Source organism: Macaca mulatta, chromosome 19 (genome assembly GCF_049350105.2).
Source record: "Macaca mulatta isolate MMU2019108-1 chromosome 19, T2T-MMU8v2.0, whole genome shotgun sequence".
Lineage (NCBI taxonomy): Eukaryota > Metazoa > Chordata > Mammalia > Primates > Cercopithecidae > Macaca > Macaca mulatta.
The window spans coordinates 59,477,849-59,496,704 of NC_133424.1; the positions used below are offsets into that span (position 1 = coordinate 59,477,849).

Genomic DNA, 18,856 nt, shown 5'->3' on the forward strand with positions numbered 1-18,856 from the left:
TGTGTGTGGAGGAGGGCTGCTGGCCAAGTGGCATCTGATGGCACTCTGGTTTAGGACGCTCAGCCTCCCTCCCTCATCACAGCTGGAGCACCGCCACTGCTTTGGCTGGCTGCAGAGCTAGTCCCTGAGGTGGTCAGTCCACCCCCAGGGGTTTTCAGGGCTCCGGGCAGCCTCTCCAAAGTTGGCCATGTGGAGGCGCTAGGCTGGAGGGGAGAGGACACTGAGGGCGCAGCCTCCCGGGCAGGGCAGGGCAGGGCAGGGCACAGAGCTGCGCGTGGCCTTTTCTGCTCCACCTGAGGGTGTGCAGGCGGGGCTCAGCCTGCGTGCTGAAGACCATGAGCGCCTGGGGCCAGGCAGGGCCCTGCACAGTTCTGACCATTGAGTTTGGTGTCGCCCGCAGGGTCAGCCACAACAACAAGGTGAATCTCATGACCAGCGAGAACCTCTCCATCTGCTTCTGGCCCACCTTGATGAGACCTGATTTCAGCACCATGGACGCCCTCACAGCCACGCGCACCTACCAGACAATCATTGAACTCTTCATTCAGCAGTGCCCCTTCTTCTTCTACAATCGGCCCATCACCGAGCCCCCTGGTGCCAGGCCCAGCTCCCCCTCCGCCGTGGCTTCCACCGTCCCCTTCCTCACTTCCACGCCTGTCACAAGTCAGCCGTCGCCCCCACAGTCGCCTCCTCCCACCCCCCAGTCCCCAATGCAGCCACTGCTTCCCTCCCAGCTTCAAGCCGAACACACGCTGTGACCCACCAAGACCTGGGGCGACAGGAGAACCGGTCCTCTCTCTGACGGGGTGGCATTTGGCCTTGAACAAAACCAAGTCCACTGGGGGCAGAGGCAGGGGCAAGTGGCCCTCTCCATCATGTTCTCAAGACCTCAGTGGGAGCACCAGCCAATGGTACCATCCGCCAGGCTGCCAGGTGCCCTGGGCCCGGCACTGCAGACCTGAGCTGGCTGCAGGCAGCAGCCATGGGGCCCTGTCCTTTGACTTGGACCCTTTTGAGGACTGAACTAGGCAGGCAGCAGCCCCAGTGCCCTCCCTCTGTTCTCTGGACCACCACCCCACCTGGCTGCGCACACCAGCCTCCAGGTGCCTCCCTCTGCTTGTACAGGGCCCGTGGTCGGGACAGTGCCCAGGCCTTTGCCGGGGAGGAGGAGGCTCTGAGATTCATGGCGGGGCTGGCAACCCCCGAAGAGAACACTTCCCGCTGGTCTGTCTCTTCCCACCTTCCATTTGCACACACCTGCAAGGTAAGGGTGCAGCCCGGCTGGTGGCTCCTGGGGAACGTGTAGGCCACGGCTCTGCCACCACTAGGTACCTGCTGAGGGCGCTGGCCCTGCAGATCAGAACAACGGAGGATAGCTTTGTGCCTGGACCCAGAGAGTGCAGGACTTCCCTCTTCATCCCCGCCGTCCTACTCCACAGGCTTCCCGAAACATTCCCTGGCAAACAAAGGAACACTAGGAGAAAAAATGGAAAAACCCTTCCAATAATTAAAAAGGAAAAAAACACGGAAAGAAAACTACAGACCTCAAGATTTCACTCTGTGCCCACCTCTGCCGGGAGGGAGGGAGGCACACAGGTGGAATTGACCCTCGTCTTTGTGGCAGCAAAACCAGGATGCCTGGAGCTGTGGCCTGAGAGCCTCCTGGGGTCCCACTCACCCACTTAGGTCTAGTCGCCAGATTCCCCGTTTTCCCAAGAAGAGGGTTTGAGCCCTTGGTGGGGAGAGCCCGGGAGATGGCAGAGCAGGCTGGAACCTGGGCTGCCCCAGAACACAGTCCATTACGATAGAAACACTACTTGAGCGTACGTGTGGGGTGTGTGTGTGTGCACGTGTGAGTGTGTGTGTGGGCACTTGGTGGGGAGTTGGGGACTGCTGGAAGGTGCCAGGTGCACTTGGGGTTGGGGTTGGTGTGTTGGGTGTTGAAGTGGAATCGTTTCATCCCAGCCATGGAGGCCACTGGCAGGAGTGTTCGTGGAGATGTGGGCGGGGTGGGGCACTTTGAAGGAATGGCGGTCTGCTGGTGCCCTCGAAGGGGCATCCTTCCTGGTCCTTGCCGGCCCAGAGGCACCGTGCCTGCCTATCACCCACTACCACCCTAGCCCAGCCTTTCCACTGCTCCAGGAAAAGCTCTTCTCCTGCCCACCTCTGCCCTCTAGCACTGCAAACTTGCATGGCTGGGCCATGGCCTCTGCAGCCAGGAAGACTGGGCACCCCCCAGGCGAGAGCTAGTGGGGTGCAGAGGGCCCCACACCAGACAGCCCTTGGGGCTCGTTGCACTTTAAGAAATAGGATCTGTGGTATATTCCAGGGGGCCTGATGGACACCTCCTGGGCGTCTGCAGCTGCCCCGCCCATGCCCACCTGTAGTGGTTGGAGACAGAAGTGGCCCTTCGTCTCCCAGGCTCCCTCTGGGGACGGCTGGCTCACTGTCTCCAGTTCACAATGGCCAACGAAGGTGCTTGGAAACACTCACGTACCCTTGCAAGTTTTAATGGGAGAAAAACCCAGGGTCCAGGCGTGTTTTCTGTGAATGTTGGATGATGAATTTTTGTCTTTTCTGGCGGAGCTGTGCCTGGCCCTGTAGGCCCAGGGTTGACTGGAAGGTGACATCTGTGTTTCGTTGTAGCTGAGGTTGGCAGATAGGTTCCCAAACTCCCCCAGTCCTGGGCCCCAGCAGATGAGGAAACGGCCGCATTGACTCACCCCGCCCCCTTTTCAAGGTCTTGCTCACCTGGTCAGCACCTCACGGAATTGGGAGTGGAGGGAAAGCATGGTGGTGGCCTGGGCCATCCCTGTATGAACGCAGGCAAAAGCAGCCCAGTCCCCCTCACTGCTTGAGCTAACACTGCCACCTGTTTTGTGAGCACGAAAGCCACGGCCTAAGCCACCTGGCCCCTGATTCCACAGATGTGTGTGCAGCCAGTGACTTCCCCGGAGTGTGGAGGGGGCGGTGAGGAGGAGCACCTGGGCTTTCTACCCGTCCCCTCACAGAAGTACCTGAAACTAGGCCTGGGGCACCCCCAACGCAGCGCCCTGTCAGCCAAGGTGGGCAGGCGGGGACTGTGGCAGCTCATGTCCGAAGGGAGCCTCCATGCACAGGAAGCCCCGGGGTTCCTCTTGTTTCCCCCACTAACTCTTCAGCCTCTCGTCTGCTGCTTTGGGCTGAGGGACTAGAGGACATCTCAGTCGTTTGAGCGGCATGGCCAGTCGTGGCAGGCCAGGCTTCAGCATCCGGTCAGGGCAGCGTGCAGACTGAATAGGCCCTTGTGTGGGAGCATCCCTGGGGATTGTTGGAACCGTGCTGTCCCCACCCCTGCTTTCATCGGGGCTCTAAGTTCTGGAAGGTGCTTGCACAGAGGGTGCTCATGGGACCCGCATGCAGCTCTCAGCACTGGGCAGGTGGGCGTTGGCTTGTCCAGAATGGGGACGTGGGGCAGCCACTGCCACCCAGCGAGAGTGCAGACACCGTGTGAGGGAACAGCAGCCCTTGGTGCAAAGCCAGAGACTGATCCTGGCTCTGACGGCTGAGGAGGGAGGACCCGAGGCTGGGTGGTGTGGCTCGTGAATCCACTTAGAATTCTTGGCTTGTGTCGCACACTGGGTATCACGGCACACATTTACTCTGCATTGTCCCTGTCTTTCCTGTCGCCTAGCATTTGGAGAGGAAGAGGGAGAGAGCTTCAGGGTGTCTGTCTCCTTGCTCTCCTGCCTCTACCGCCTTGGTTTTGCTTCCTGCTGGAGGCGCGGCACCTGCTGCGACCCAGATTCTTCTGCAGGATATGTCTGTCTTTGTCACCGTGGACAGAGGGTGACATCATAGGAGCAGCTCGCTGGCCAGAAGGGGATGGGGCATCCCTGTGCCTCAGTCAGCTTCTGCTGCTCTTAGGGAAGGGAGGCCTGGGTCAAGCCAGCATCCCTTTGGTTGAGACCCCCGCAGGCCACCAGGCATTCTGGACATACACACACACAACTCCACAGCAGGCCAGCTGCAGCGTCTTGTCATCAAGAGTCACCTCAGCTGCGCTCCCCTCCCGTCCTTTCCTATGAGAAGCCACTGCTTTGGGGGCGCCAGCTAGAAAAATTAGGGTGAGGTGGCCAGGAGGGCCCCTGCCGCGCGGCGGCCTGGGTCCTGTTGAGGCGCTCATTTCCCAAAGGCAGCGCAGGGATCCAGGGAAGCTGCGGCAGGGAGCGGCCCCGGCTCCGTGGCTCTGAGGTGTAACGGGAGTGGGCTCCCTCCCTCGGAGCACGTGGTCTTGTGTCCAGGTCAGAGAGTGGCCCAGGAAGCGGGCAGTTTCTGTCGCGGGTCCGGTGGGGGCGCGGCCGCGGTGCGGTCGGTGCAGCATGGCCAATGCACGGCGCGCGGGGGGCAGAGCAGGAGGCGATCGGTGACCTCGGGCACTGCTGGCCTGGGCTGGCCTCCTCCAGCCCTCCCGTGGCGGAGCCGGCAGTGATGCTACACTTCACTGTAGTCACGACAGGGCCTAAGTTATTGTTTGCATAAAAAGAATCATGTTCCCTGTGTACATTTAAGAAAAAAAAAAAAAAAAAAACGGAAATGTCAGAATTGTATGGAAATAAAACTTGTTTGAAAATTTGGAATAGTGCTGCTGCCAGCTTATTTTTCTGGTACTTGTATTTTCACATGTTAAATGATCTTTATATATGTTGAATTAACAAATATTTTGAGTTTCTGAGAAAAACAAAACATATTAATGGTATTGAAATGTGTTAGTAGTCTGGCTGTATGCCCAAAATTCTGTTTTGCAGCAAAAGTGAAGACTTGTATGTAAAGAAAGTATAACAATTATTTCTTTGTATTTTAGGGGCTTTAACCGGAACATCCTTTAGCTGGTGTTAGGAATGTTTGCTTAATTTCCAGACTTTTTTTAAAAAACACATCGTGGGTTTTTTGAGGCTCCAACCTAATTAGTGCATGGTCAGCCCTCAATGAAGGCTGAGGCATCTCTGACTGAGGTGTTTTTGTTTGGTTTTGTTTTTTAAAATCATGTATTTGCTACAAAGTATTGTACTTGTCTCAATGGGAATGGTGTAAAAAACTGAAAAGGCCTTATGTGATCTGTATCATAGTTAATAAATCAATCTTGTAAAAAACCAAACCTGAGAGAAGTGAAGGGGGGCCTCCTCCTTACCGGGCCAGTGCAGCGCACACCTGGGTCTCCCCGGGCGCCTAAGCCAAGGATGGGAAGCAGGAGGCTCCCGCAGGGGGGCCCTTTGCCAACACGAGCTTCTGCTCCCAGCTCTCACCTGCTTTCCTCTCCAGCACAGCTTCCCAGAAGGCCGCGTCATTCCTGTGGTCTCTCAGCACCACCTAAAGTGGCCCCCACGAACCCCCATGGCCACAGGAACTGCAGGCAGGCATGGGCAGGGGATGCCAGAGGTGCCGCTCCTGACCTTCCTTCCCACTCCCCTCCTGCCTGAGGCCATGCGGGCGGTACTGGGAGTCAGATGCCTGGACTCACTTCCTGGCTGGGGGTGGAAGTGCCTGGGGAGTTCCAGGGGCAGGATCATGAGCAGGCTTGTGTCCAGGAGGTGGCCGACTTCAGACCCTTCTCAAGGGAGGGGTCAGGGCTGAAGTTCTGAGAGGGGAGAGCCAAAGGTCACACTCACTCCCTGGTGCTGGCCCTGGGGTCAGAGACACAGGCTCTACGCCAGAGTTAGCCACTGTCACCACCGTCACCCAGGACAGCACCTCCAGGGACGGAGATGGGCGGCTTCCTAAAGAAGCCTTGCCACCAAAAACACCTCCTCTCCGCTCACCCCCTAAAAAGCTCTTGTTAGGATTGTCTCCCTCTTTCCAGTCTCCCAGGCTCGTTTGCTCTATCCTTGGCCCCCTCCTTACCCCTTACTGCTTCTAAGATCCCAAATGTCACTTGAGTGTGACTCTTCTCTTCCCTCTGCCTCCATTCTAGCCTAGACCCGAATTCAAGCTCACTAGACTCTAATAGACACTCCCACACCCTGAATGGCCTCCCTGCCCTCAATCTCCATAGCAGAAGGGTGAACTACTCAGCATGCAAGACGCATCCTTCCCTGCCTGTGCCCATAGCAGACATGGCTAGCTGATCACCGCACTCTGCCATACCGCTCTCCAGGTAGCCACTACCAATCAATAGGGGCTGGCACCAGAGATGACGGCTGTTTGCCATAGGCTCAGCCAGGCAGGCAAACAAACGGAAGTGCCTACTGACCATAGCCCAGGCTCCTTGACATCCATGCAGAACCCCACGCTCTGGATCCATCCTGCTCTTCTCTCCCACTCCTTTAACCCAACTCCCCAACATCAGTCAAAATAGTCTTTTTTTTTTTTTTTTTTTTTTTAGACGGAGTTTTGCTCTTGTTGCACAGGCTAGAGTGCAATGGCTCAATCTAGTCTCACCACAACCTCCGCCTCCCCAGTTCAAGGGATTTTCCTGCCTCAGCCTCCTGAGTAGCTGGGATTACAGCCGCTCGCCACCACACCTGGCTAATTTTGTATTTTTCATAGAGACGGGGTTTCTCCATGTTGGCGAGGTTGGTCTCGAACTCCTGGCCTCAGGTGATCTGCCCACCTCAGCCTCCCAAAGTGCTGGGATTAGAGGCGTGAGCCACCTCGCCTGGCTGAGTCTCATTCTTTGAGTGCAGCTGGCTGCTTTCTGCTTCCAGATCTTTGCTTTGAGCACTTCTCTCTGCCTGAAATTCCTTCCATCCACCCTTCCCCAAATCTCCAGCCTGCCCATCAGATCCTACCCTGTTCTTCAAAGCCAGTCTTTCTCCAGAAACGTCCCTGACCCTCTCTACTCATGGATTCACCCAGCATCTGGGATTTACCTGCTGGGGGTTTATGTCACTCCCCGTGAGTGTGCCAGGGTTTCTCCTTTATTATTGTTGTTGTTGTTGTTGTTTAATTAAATCTCTACATCCTCCTGGTGTGCAGTTGGTACTCAATATGTGCTGACAGAAACCTGTCTTCTCTAGTTGTTTTTTTTTTTTTTTTTTTCCTTAGTCTGTTGTGCAGGCTGGAATGCAGTGGCACAAACATGGCTCACTGCAGCCTTGAACTTGTAGGCTGACGCAATCCTCCCACCTCAGCCTCCAAGTAGCTGGGACTACAGAGGCACATGTTACCACACCTGGCTTTTTTTTTTTTTTTTTTTTAAGAGATGAGATCTCACTCTATTGCTCAGGCTGGTCTCGAGCTCCTGGGTTCAAGTGAGCCTCCTGCCACGGCCTCCCAAAGCACTGAGATGACAGGTGTGAACCACCCTGCCCGGCCTCTTCCCTTCTTTGGGAAAAGGCTGAGCCATCTTGGGGCCCTGCTCTGTGCTGAGCTGGGTTGAGGGAGACACCAGAACCGGGACAGGCAGTGGGCTCTGCGTGCTGACTAGCCAAGGAGTGTCTTTTGTTTGTTTTTTTTAAACGGAGTCTCACTCTCGCCCAGGCTGGAGTGCAGTGGTGCAATCTCGGCTCACTGCAACCTCTGCCTCCCAGATTCAAGTGTTTCTCCTGCCTCAGCCTCCCGAGTAGCTGGGATTACAGGCGCCACCACCAGGCCCAGCTAATTTTTGTATTTTTAGTAGAAACAGGGTTTCACCATGTTAGCCAGAATGGTCTTGATTTCTTGACCTCACGATCCACCCGCCTTGGCTTTCCAAAGTGTTGGGATTACAGGCATGAGCCACTGCACCTGGCCTTTTTTTTTTTTTTTTTTTTTTAGACGAAGTCCCGCTCTGTCGCCCAGGCTGGAGTGCAGTAGCATGAGCTCACTGCAGCCTCCACCTCCTGGGTTCAAGCAATCCTCCCACCTCAGCCTCCCAAAGCACTGGGAGGGCAGGCGTGAGCCCCTGTGCTCAGCCTTCTCTGGCTCTTGATCATCAAGCTTTGTGTGCTTTCTATACATGAGCCTCTCAGCCACCAGCACCCAAGTTGAGAGCTTTGGGGGGCAGCTTTGTGGCTCCCAGATAGGCTGCCCCAGGAGGCCCAACAAGATGCCTTACGCATGGTAAGCCTTCAGTTGGTTTTTCGAACACAGTGGTCTCAACCTTGCCCTTGACTTGCCCCATCTACAAACCAACCTCTCCCACATGACTCCAGCCCAGACCTCTGCTCCAAGCAAAACATGATATCCACCTGTCTATGACACTCTACTTGGGGACTCCACTGTAACACACCCACAGCCAAACTCCAGACCCCTACTCCAAACAGGTCCATTCCCAGGATCCCCCCTCCAGCCAGAGAGAGACCCTGGGGGCCTCCTTGGGGTGTCTGTCTCCCTTCGAGTCAACCAGGTGCACCTCCCAGTTCCATTTTGCCTTCCAGTGCACTCCCCTTCCTGCTCCCTGCACCCCATCCCTGTCTGATCTTACCAAGACATCTGCCCTCCATGCTCACCCACTCCCATCTCCATGAGGGCAGATCAGATCTCACATCTAGCCATGCCTCTCCTCCTGTAACATCCTCCAGGGGTCTCCAGTGCCCTTAGAGGAAGCCCGAACTATTCCATAGGGTCCCACCCCGCACCCTGCCCACCTCCCAGGAGCCTTTCCTTGCACTCTCGTCCAGACACCCCAACTCCCCCAGGGCCTGCCCACCTCGGGCCCTTTGCAGTATCGTGCCCTCCTCCTCCAACACTGTCCTCCCTTGAGGCCACCCCACCTTGCTAACTTTCTCCTTGTCCTTCAGATTTCAGCTCCTCAGACTCCATAGGGAAAGCCCTCCCTGACTCCGCCAACCAAGATGGGTCTCTTTGCTTTCGGACAAGATCAGGTGGATTCAGGGTGTATGGCCATAGACTCTCTTTGCTTTCAAAGGAAAAAAAAATAGGTTCTTTCAGAGTACTTTCTGAGCTGGGCATGGTGGCTCATACTTGTGATCCTAGCACTGTGGGAGGCCAAGAGAGGAGGATCGCCTGAGCCCAGGAATTCAAGAACAGCCTGTTCAACAAAGTGAGACCTTATCTCTACAAAACATTTTTTTTTAAATTAGCAGCTGGGGCTGGGCTCAGTGACTCACGCCTGTAATCGCAGCACTTTGAGAGCCCAGCACTTTGAGGCTGGAAGGTCAAGACCAGCCTGAGCAACATGAAGAAACCCCCATCTCTACTAAAAATACAAAATTAGCTGGGCGTGGTGGCGCATGCCTGTACTCCCAGCTACTCAGGAGGCTGAGGTGGGAGGATCGCTTGAACTCAAGAAGTTCAAGGTTGCAGTGAGCCAAGATCGCACCACTGCACTCCAGCCTGGGCAACGGAGTCAGACTCTGTCTAAAAAAAAAAAAGTACTTTTCAGCCGGGCATGGTGGCTCACGCCTGTAATCCCAGCACTTTGGGAGGCTGAGACGGGCGGATCACGAGGTCAGGAGATCGAGACCATCCTGACTAACACGGTGAAACCCCGTCTCTACTAAAAACACAAAAAATTAGCCGAGCGTGGTGGCGGGTGCCTGTAGTCCCAGCTACTCGGGAGGCTGAGGCAGGAGAATGGCCTGAATCCGGGAGGTGGAGCTTGCAGAGAGCTGAGATCGCGCCACTGCACTCCAGCCTGGGCGACAGAGCGAGACTCCATCTCAAAAAAAAAAAAAAAGAAAAAGTACTTTTCTCAGTGTGTTATTCATTCAGGCTGGGGGACAAAATCATTACAAAAACTCCCTGCCGGAGCTGACATCCTAGTGGAAGGAACACAGTAAACAAACGAATGTGGCCATTATTCAGGCAGGACCCAGGAGTTAACAAGGATTCAGTTGTTGGGAGCACTTGCCTCGGGTGCACAAGTTAATGGGACACAAAAAAGACTTCAGTCATCAACATAAAAATATTTTAGCCAATGTTTTCAAAAAGCAAAAGTTGCTGTGAGCCTAAAACTGCTCTTAAATATATATATATATATATATATATATATATATATATATATATATATATATATATATCAGCCACGCATGGTGGCTCACATCTGTAATCCCAGCACTTTGAGAGGCCGAGGCGGGCAGATCACGAGGTCAAGACATCGGGACCATCTTGGCCAACATGGTGAAACCCTGTCTCTACTAAAAATACAAAAATTAGCTGGGCGTGGTGGCGGGGACCTGTAGTCCCAGCTACTCGGGAAACTAAGGCAGGAGAATTACTTGAACCCAGGAGGCGGAGGTTGCAGTGAGCCAAGATCACACCATTGCACTCCAGACTGATGACAGAGCAAGACTCTGTCTCAAATAAAAAAAAAAAAAAGAAGAAGAAAAATTGTCTTGGTTAAGTGCAGTGGCTCAGGCCTGTAATCCCAGCACTTTGGAGGTCAAGATGGGAGGATCACTTGAGCCCAGCAGTCTGAGACCAGCCTGGGCAATAGAGTGAGACCCCGACTCTACAAAAAGTTCTTTAAAAATTAGCTGAACAGGCCAGGCGCAGTGGCTTACACCTATAATCCCAGCATTTTTGGGAGGCCGAGGCGGGTGGATCACCTGAGTTCAGGAGTTCAAGAGCAGCCTGGCCAACATGGCAAAACCCTGTCTCAACTTAAAATACAAAGATTAGCCAGGTGTGGTGGCACATGCCTGTAGTTCCAGCTACTCAGGAGGCTGAGGCAGAAGAATCACTTGAACCTGAGAGGTGGAGGCTGCAGTGAGCCAAGATCGCGCCACTGCACTCCACCCTGGGCGACAGAGCAAGACTCCATCTCAAAAAAAAAAAAAAAAAAGAAAAAAGGCCAGGCGCGGCGGCCTACACCTATAATCCCAGCACTTTGGGAGGCCAAGGCGGGTGGATCACCTCAGGTCAGAAGTTCAAGACCAGCCTGACCAACATGGTGAAACCCCGTCTCTACTAAAAACACAAAATTAGCCGGGCATGGTGGTACATGCCTGTAATCCCAGCTACTTGGGAGGCTGAGGCAGAAGAATCGCTTGAACCCAGGAAGCAGAGGTTGCAGTGAGCCAAGATTGTGCCATTGCACTCCAGCCTGAGCAACAAGAGGGAAACTCCTTCTCGAAAAAATAATTAGCTGGACATGGCGGCGCGTTCCTGTAGTCCCGGCTACTCAGGAGGTCGATGTGGGAGGATCGCAGCAGGCTGAGGCCGCATTGAGCCAAGATTGTGCCGCTGCACTCCAGCATGGGTGACAGAGTGAGACCCCATCTCAAAATCAATAAATAAAAATCTTTTGGGCCAGGCATGATGGCTTATGCCTATAATCCTAGCACTTTGGGAGGCTGAGGCAAGTGGATCACCTGAGGTCAGGAGTTTGAGACCAGCCTGACCAACATGGAGAAACCCCCGTCTCTACTAAAAATACAAAATGCCAGGTGTATTGGGGCATGCCTGTAATCCCAGCTGCTCAGGAGACTGAGGCAGGAGAATTGCTTGAACCCGGGAGGCGGAGATTGCGGTGAGCGGAGATCGCGCCATTGCACTCCAGCCTGGGCAATAAGAGCAAAACTCCGTCTCAAAAAATAAAAATAAAAAAAGAGTCTTGTTTAAAAAATCAAAATTAGTTCAAAAAAAAAATCAATGATGAACAAACTATCAACATTTTAAATAAAGACGATTCAGTAACAGTGTCAAGTGAGTGGAGCCTGAGGCTAAAGGAGAAATCAGTTAAGACTGGCTCTGGATTCTGGGAGTTCAGCAAGGAGGTGACTGCGATAGTCCAGGAGTGAAACGATGGCGGATTAGACCAGAGAAGGACGGTGGTAGTGGAAAGAACGGGGAATTGCAGGTATCTTGAAGGTCAAGGCGACAGAATTTGTTGAAGATGGCATGAGACTGGGGGAGAGAGAAGGTGCAGATGATGCCAGGGTTGCCGCATACGACAGTGTGAGTATCTGATTATCCGCTGTCTTCCCCACTCTCCTGTGAAACCTACGAGGGCAGGAGCTGTGCTCCTCAAGCCACAGCCAGCACCCAGCACTCGCTCCCGGGCTCCAGGCCAACTGCCCTAGTGGAGAATGCGCTGTGTTACTCCATGCGGCCACCAGGGGTCAGCAGAGCGCCGCCCTGCCGAGCCATGGCCATCCCGGGAAGAGAATTAAAGCCCGGATGGCGACTTTTTAGGAAGAAGGCCAGATTAGAAGGAGAAGCAGCAGGCACTGCTGAGGAGGAGACGGGTTTTGAGAAAAAAGGCTGGAAGCGAAGTGTCCCAGGAGCTGGCCAAAAAGCAGGTGAATGAGCTGCTGTTTCTGTCATTGCATCCGTCCACCCATTTATTCCACCATTCAGTCACAGGCCACTCAGGGCCTTGCAGGGCCAGGTGAGAAGCTCAAAGTGTATCCTGAGGGCACTGGGGAGACCAGACTGGGTCCGATTTGCAGGAGCTGAGAGGAGGGAAGAAAGTAGGGATTCAGGACATGCAAGCTCACGGCTAACCTGCCTCCCAGGTGGGCCTGAAGAGCATGCAGTTAACATAAATGTTAGCAAAACAAATAATATTGGCCGGGCACGGAGGCTCACACCTGTAATCCTAGTGCTTTGGGAGGCTGAGGTGGGAGGATTGCTTGAGGCCAGGAGTTCAAGGCTGCAGTGAGCAACGACTGTGCTATGCACTCCAGTCTGGGAGACAGAGCAAGACCCCATCTCTACAAAATATACAAAAAGTTAGTCAGGCGTAGTAGCACACACCTGTGGTCCCAGCTACTTAGGAGGCTGACATGGGAGGATCACCCGAGTCCAGGAGGTAGAGGCTGCAGTGAGCCATGATCACATCACTGCACTCCAGCCTGGGTGAAAGAGTGAGACCCTGCTTAAAAAAAAAAAAAAAGGATTCCAATAATATTAAATTAATAAAGGCTAAAACTCACTGGACCCTTACGAGGTAGCAGGTCTTGTTTTAATGTTTTCACCATCAATTTTCTTTTTTTTTTTTTTTTTGAGACAGAGTCTTGCTCTGCCACCCAGACTGGAGTGCAGTGGTGCGATCTCTGCTCACTGCAACCTCTATCTCCCAGGTTCAAGTGGTTCTCCTGCCTCAGCCTCCTGAGTAACTAGGATTACAGGCATCTGCCACCATGCCTGGCTAATTTTTGTAATTTTTTTAGTAGAAATGGGGTTTCACCGTGTTGACCAGGCTGGTGTTGAACTTCTGACCTCAAGTGATCCACCTGCCTCAGCGTCCCAAAGTGCTGGAATTACAGGTGTGAGCCACCGCGCCTGGCTCGTTTTTTGTTTTTGAGACAGGGTGTTGCTGCGTTGCCCAGGGCTGGAGTTCAGTGGCACATTCACAGCTCACTGCAGCCTCAATCTCCTGGGATCAAGAGATCCCCCTGCCTCAGCCTCCTGAGTAGCTGGGACTACAGGTGCGCACCACCACACCAGGCTAATTTTTGTATTTTTTTTGTGGAGACAGGGTTTCACCATGCTGCCCAGGCTGTTCTCGATCTCCTGGGCTCAAGTAATCCTCCCTCCTTGGCCTCCAAAGTGTTCAGACTACAGGCGGGTGCCACCTCACCCAGCACTTTTCTTCTTTTTTTCTCTTTCTTTCTGTCTTTCTCTCTCTCTCTCTATTCCCCTCCTTCCCTTCCTACCTCTCTCTCCCTCCGTCTCTTCCTTTCTTTCTCTCGCTTTCTTTCTTTAATTTTTTAGAGACAGGCTCTTGCTCTGTCACCCAGGTTGGAGTGCAATGTTGCAATCACAACTCACTGCAACCTCAGACTCCTGGGCTCAAGCGATCCTCCCACCTCAGCTTCCTAAGTAGCTGGGGCTGCAGGTGCACACCACCACATCTGGCTAATTTCTTTAAAAAAAAAAAAAAAAAAAATTTGGAGGCCAGGTGCAGTGGCTCACGCCTGTAATCCCAGCACTTTGGGAGGCTGAGGCAAGCGGATCACGAGGTCAGGAGTTCGAGACCAGCCTGACCAACATGGTGAAACCCCGTCTCTACTAAAAATACAAAAATTAGCCGGGCATGGTGGCACACGCCTGTAATCCCAGCTACTTGGGACGCTGAGGCAGGAGAATCACTTGAACCCAGGAGGTGGAGGTTGCAGTGAGCCGAGATCGTGCCACTGTACTCCAGCCTGGGCGACAAGAACGAGGCTCCATCTCAGAACAACAATAACGACAATAAAAACTGTAGAGACGGGGTCTTGCAGCCAGACATGTTGGCTCACACCTGAAATCCCAGCACTTTGGGAGGCCAGGCAGGTGGATCACTTGAGGTCAGGAGTTCAAGATCAGCCTGGCCGATATGGTGAAACCCTGTCTCTACAAAAAATACAAAAATTAGCCAGGTGTGATGGTGCATGCCTGTAAGCCCAGCTACTCGGGGGGGCTGAAGCAGGAGAATTACTTGAACCTGGGAGGCAGAGGTTACAGAGAACCAAGATCATACCACTGCACTTCAGCCTGGGCAACAGAGCAAGACTCCATCTCAAAAAAAAAAAAAAAAAAGAGAGAGAAATGGGGTCTTGCTATATTGTGCAGATTGGTCTTGAATTCCTGGGATCAGGCAATTCTCCTGCCTCAGCTTCCCAAAGCACTGAAATTACAGGCATTAGCCACAGTGCCTAACCTTGCCTTTTCTTTCCATTATATGTTTGTTGAATGAATGAGTAGTGCCTTTGGAGACAGAGACTGGGTGGGGAGTGCCAAGATTTACAGAATTCCCATTCTGCCACCTCAGGAGAGAAGGATGACCCAGCCCCACCCCTCTCAGTGATAAATGCTAAAATGTACTTATGACTTGTGAAATGCATGACACTACACGCATGCACATCAGCCCCAGGAGGTCTGTGATGTCTGCTAGCCCGGCACATAGTAGATACTCAATAAATAATGGTTGGTTATATTTTTGTTTGTTTGTTTTGGTTTTGGGTTTTTTTGTTTTTGGTTTTGTTTTGTTTTGTTTTTTTGAGACAGAGTCTCACTTTGTCACCCAGGCTGGAGTGCACTGGTGTGATCTCAACTCACTGCAGCCTCTACTTCCCGAGTTCAAGCAATTCTCCTGCCTCAGCCTCTCGAGTAGTTGGGATTACAAACGTGTGGCACCTTACCCAGCTAATTTTTGTATTTTTAGTAGAGATGGGTTTGCCATATTGGCCAGGCTGGTCTTGAACCCCTGACCTCAGGTGATCCACCCACCTCGGCTTCCCAAAGTGCTGGGATTACAGGCATGAGCCACCACACCCGACCTTCTTTTTTTATTTTATTTATTTATTTATTTTTTAGACAGAGTCTGGCTCTGTTGCCCAGGCTGGAGTGCAATGGCATGATCTTGGTTCACTGCAACCTCTGCCTCTGGGGTTCAAGCGATTCTTCTGCCTCAGCCTCCCAAGTACTTGGGATTACAGGCAGGCGCCACCACACCCGGGTAATTTTTTATTTTTATTAGAGATGGGGTTTCTCCATGTTGATCAGACTGGTCTCGAACTCCCGACCTCAGGTGATTGGCCCACCTCAGCCTCCCAAAGTGCTGGAATTACAGGTGTGAGCCACCATAGCCGGCAGATAAATATTTGTTGAATGAATTCATTGAATGCTGACAGCAACTCCACGAGGAATGCCTTGGGGCTTGTTTTCCTATTACTTATCTATTAATAAGCATTTGATTGAAATCGTTCCCACACCATACATTTTAAGCGTTTAAAGTTGTATTTAGCAGAGTCAGTGGTTTTTAGCATGTTCAGGGGTTTTTAGCATATTCACAGACTTGTGCAACCATCACCACAGTCAATTTTAGAACATTTTCATCACCCAAAAAGCAAGCCTGCAACCATTAGCAGTCACTCTCCATCCCCCGGTATTAGTTTGCTGGGACTGCCAAAACCAAGGACCGCAAACTGGGTGGCTTGAAAAAACAGAAATGTCGGCCGGGCGCGGTGGCTCAAGCCTGTAATCCCAGCACTTTGGGAGGCTGAGACGGGCGGATCACTAGGTCAGGAGATCGAGACCATCCTGGCTAACATGGTGAAACCCCGTCTCTACTAAAAAATATTTTTAAAAACCTAGCCGGGCGAGGTGGCGGGCGTCTGTAGTCCCAGCTACTCGGGAGGCTGAGGCAGGAGAATGGCGTGAACTCGGGAGGCGGAGCTTGCAGTGAGCTGAGATCCGGCCACTGCACTCCAGTCTGGGCGACAAAAGCGAGACTCTGTCTCAACAAAAAAAAAAAAAAGGAAAAACAGAAATGTTTTCTCTCGCAGTTGCCAGAGGCTGGAAGTCCGAGATCAATCAGGGTGTCGGCAGGGCTGGTCGCTTTTTTTTTTTTTTTTTTTTTTTTTCGTTTGAGATGGAGTCTCACTCTGCTGTCCAGGCTGGAGTGCAGTGGCGCAATCTTGGCTCACTACAACCTCTGCCTCCCAGATTCAAGCAATTCTCCTGCCTCAGCCTCCCGAGTAGCTGAGATTGCAGGTGTGTGCCACCATGCCTGGCTAATTTTTGTATTTTTAGTAGAGACAGTGTTTCCCAATATTGGCAAGGCTGGTCTTGAATTCTTGACTTCAAGTGATCCACCCACCTTGGCCTCCCAAACTGCTGGGGTTACAGGCTTGAGCCACCATGCCCAGTGAGGGTTGGTTGTTTCTGAGGCTGTGAAAAAGAATCAGTCAGTCTGTAATCCCAGCACTTTGGGAGGCCGAGGCAGAAGGATCATAAGGTCAGGAGTTTGAGACCGGCCTGACATGGTGAAACTCGTCTCTACTAAAAATACAAAAATTAGCCAGGCGTGGTGGTGCACACCTGTCATCCCAGCTACTCAGGAGGCTGAGGCAGGAGAATCGCTTGAATCCGGGAGGCAGGGGTTGCAGTGTGCCGAGATCGTGCCATTGCACTCCAGTCCGGGCGACAGAGCGAGACTCCATCTCAAAATAAATAAATAAATAAATAAATAAATAAATAAATAAAATCAGTCTCAGGCCTCTCCTCTGGCTTCTGCGGGTGTGCTGCGCAGTTTGGCGTCCCTTGGTTTGTAGAGATGTCACCCTGAACCCTGATCTTGCCTTCGCCTCTGCATAGCCCTCATTTTTTTGAGACAGAGTCTTACTCTGTGGCCCAAGCTGGAGTGCAGTGGCGGAATCTCAGTTCACTGCATCGCCTCCTGGGTTCAAGCGATTCTCCTGCCTCAGCTTCCTGAGTAGCTGGGATTACAAGTACCCACCACCACGCCCGGCTAATTTTTGTATTTTTAGTAGAAATAGGGTCTCTCTATGTTGGCCAGGCTGGTCTCGAACTCCTGACCTCAAGTGATCCGCCTGCCTCAGCCTCCCAAAATGCTGGAATTACAGGCATGAGCCACCGTGCCCTGCCTAAGTTTTATTTTTATTTTATTTTTTGGAGACAGAGTCTCGCTCTGTCACCCAGGCTGGAGTGCAATGGCACAATCATGGCTCACTGCAACCTCTTCCTCCTGGGTTCAAGCGATTCTCTTGGCTCAGCCTCCCGAGTAGCTGGGATTACAGGTGCCCATCACCACACCCAGCTAAGTATTTTTAGTAGAGACAGGGTTTCACCATGTTAGTCAGGGTGGTCTCAATCTCCTGACCTCGTGATCTGCCTGCTTCGACCTCCCAAAGTGTTGGGATTACCAGCGTGAGCCACCGCGCCTGGCCTAATTTTTATTTTTTTGAGACAGGGTCTCACTTTGTCACCCGTGCTGGTGTGCAGTGCTGTGATCTCAGCTCACGGCAGCTTTGACCTCCCGGGCTCAAGCAATCCTCCCAGCTCAGCCTGCCGAGTAGCTGCAATTACAAGCAGTACCACCGTGCCTGGCTAATTCTTTAATTTTTTTGTAGAGACGGGGTCTCACCATGTTGCCCAGACTGCATTCCCTATTTGTTTAAATCATGGACTACATGGTACAAACAAGAGAGCGCACAAAACACATCTGACTGAGAAAATAATGAAATGGCCGTCCAGGAACCCCCCATCAGCATTAAGACCTAGGCTGTAGCTCCCTGGCCGCACCCACTGTGTCCCCTTTCTCTTGCTCCAGATTCAATCACTCTTCTCAATCTCACATTACTCATTTCTTTCTTTCATTATTCTTTTTTTTTTTTTTTTTTTTTTTTGAGATGGAGTCTCACTCTATCACCCAGGCTGGAGTGCAGTGGTGCGATATTGTCTCACTGCAACCTCCGCCTCCTGGGTTCAAGCGATTCTCCTGCCTCAGCCTCCTGAGTAGCTGGGACTACAGGCACCCACCAACACACACCCAACTAATTTTTGTATTTTTAGCAGAGACGGGGTTTCACCATGTTGGCCAGGATGGTCTCAATCTCTTGACTTCATGATCTGCCCGCTTAGGCCTCCCGAAGTGCTAGGATTACAGCCTGAGCCACGGCGCCCAGCCGAGTTTCCTCTTAAGAGGAGAAGGCTCTCTTGCCTGTAATCCCAGCTATTCAGGAGGTTGAAGTCATAGAACCATTTGAGCCCAGGAGTCTGATATCAACCTGGCCAGCAGATCAAGACCCTATCTCAAAAAAAAAAATTAAATTAAAATGTAAAAATTAGGCTGGGTGCAGTGGCTCATGCCTGTAATCCCAGCACTTTGGGAGGCCAAGATGGGTGGATCACTTGAGTTCAGGAGTTTGAGGCCAGCCTGGCCAACATGGTGAAACCCCGTCTCTACTAAAAATACAAAAATTAGCCGGGCATGGTGGTGCATACCTGTAATCTCAACTGCTCGAGAGGCTGAGGCAGGAAAATTGCTTGAATCCAGGAAGCAGAGGTTGCAGTGAGCTGAGATCGCGCCACTGCACTCCAGCCTGGACAACAGAGTGGGACTCTGTTTCAAAAAATAAAATTAAATAAAATTAATTTAAAATTAAAATAATAATTATACACCCATTACAGGCCAACATAAATATTTTATGAAAAATGTATTTTACAATTAAAAAAACAGTTAGTGAAGGGAATGGCATTCTTT

General features: G+C 52.2%; 2 protein-coding genes across 5 annotated transcripts in view; both read left to right on the forward strand.

Annotated features, from left to right (window-relative positions):
* The window catches only part of ARHGAP35 (Rho GTPase activating protein 35), a 147,278-nt gene extending 146,381 nt beyond the window's left edge, over positions 1 to 897 (forward strand). Inside the window, exon 7 of the mRNA XM_028839122.2 lies at positions 401 to 897. Within this exon, the coding sequence (XP_028694955.2) occupies positions 401 to 758 (358 nt within the window). The 3' untranslated portion in view covers positions 759 to 897. The remainder of the gene's footprint in view (positions 1 to 400) is intronic.
* Positions 898 to 11,649: 10,752 nt separating this feature from the next.
* Positions 11,650 to 18,856, forward strand: part of NPAS1 (neuronal PAS domain protein 1) — a 35,866-nt gene continuing 28,659 nt past the window's right edge. For 2 of the 4 annotated variants that reach the window (XM_077980599.1, XM_077980600.1), the window contains exon 1: positions 11,651 to 12,164. The gene's annotated coding sequence lies outside the window, so the exon portion shown is untranslated. Of the gene's footprint in view, positions 12,165 to 18,856 lie in introns of all 4 variants that reach the window. The other 2 variants (XM_077980601.1, XM_077980598.1) reach the window with 2 other exon arrangements.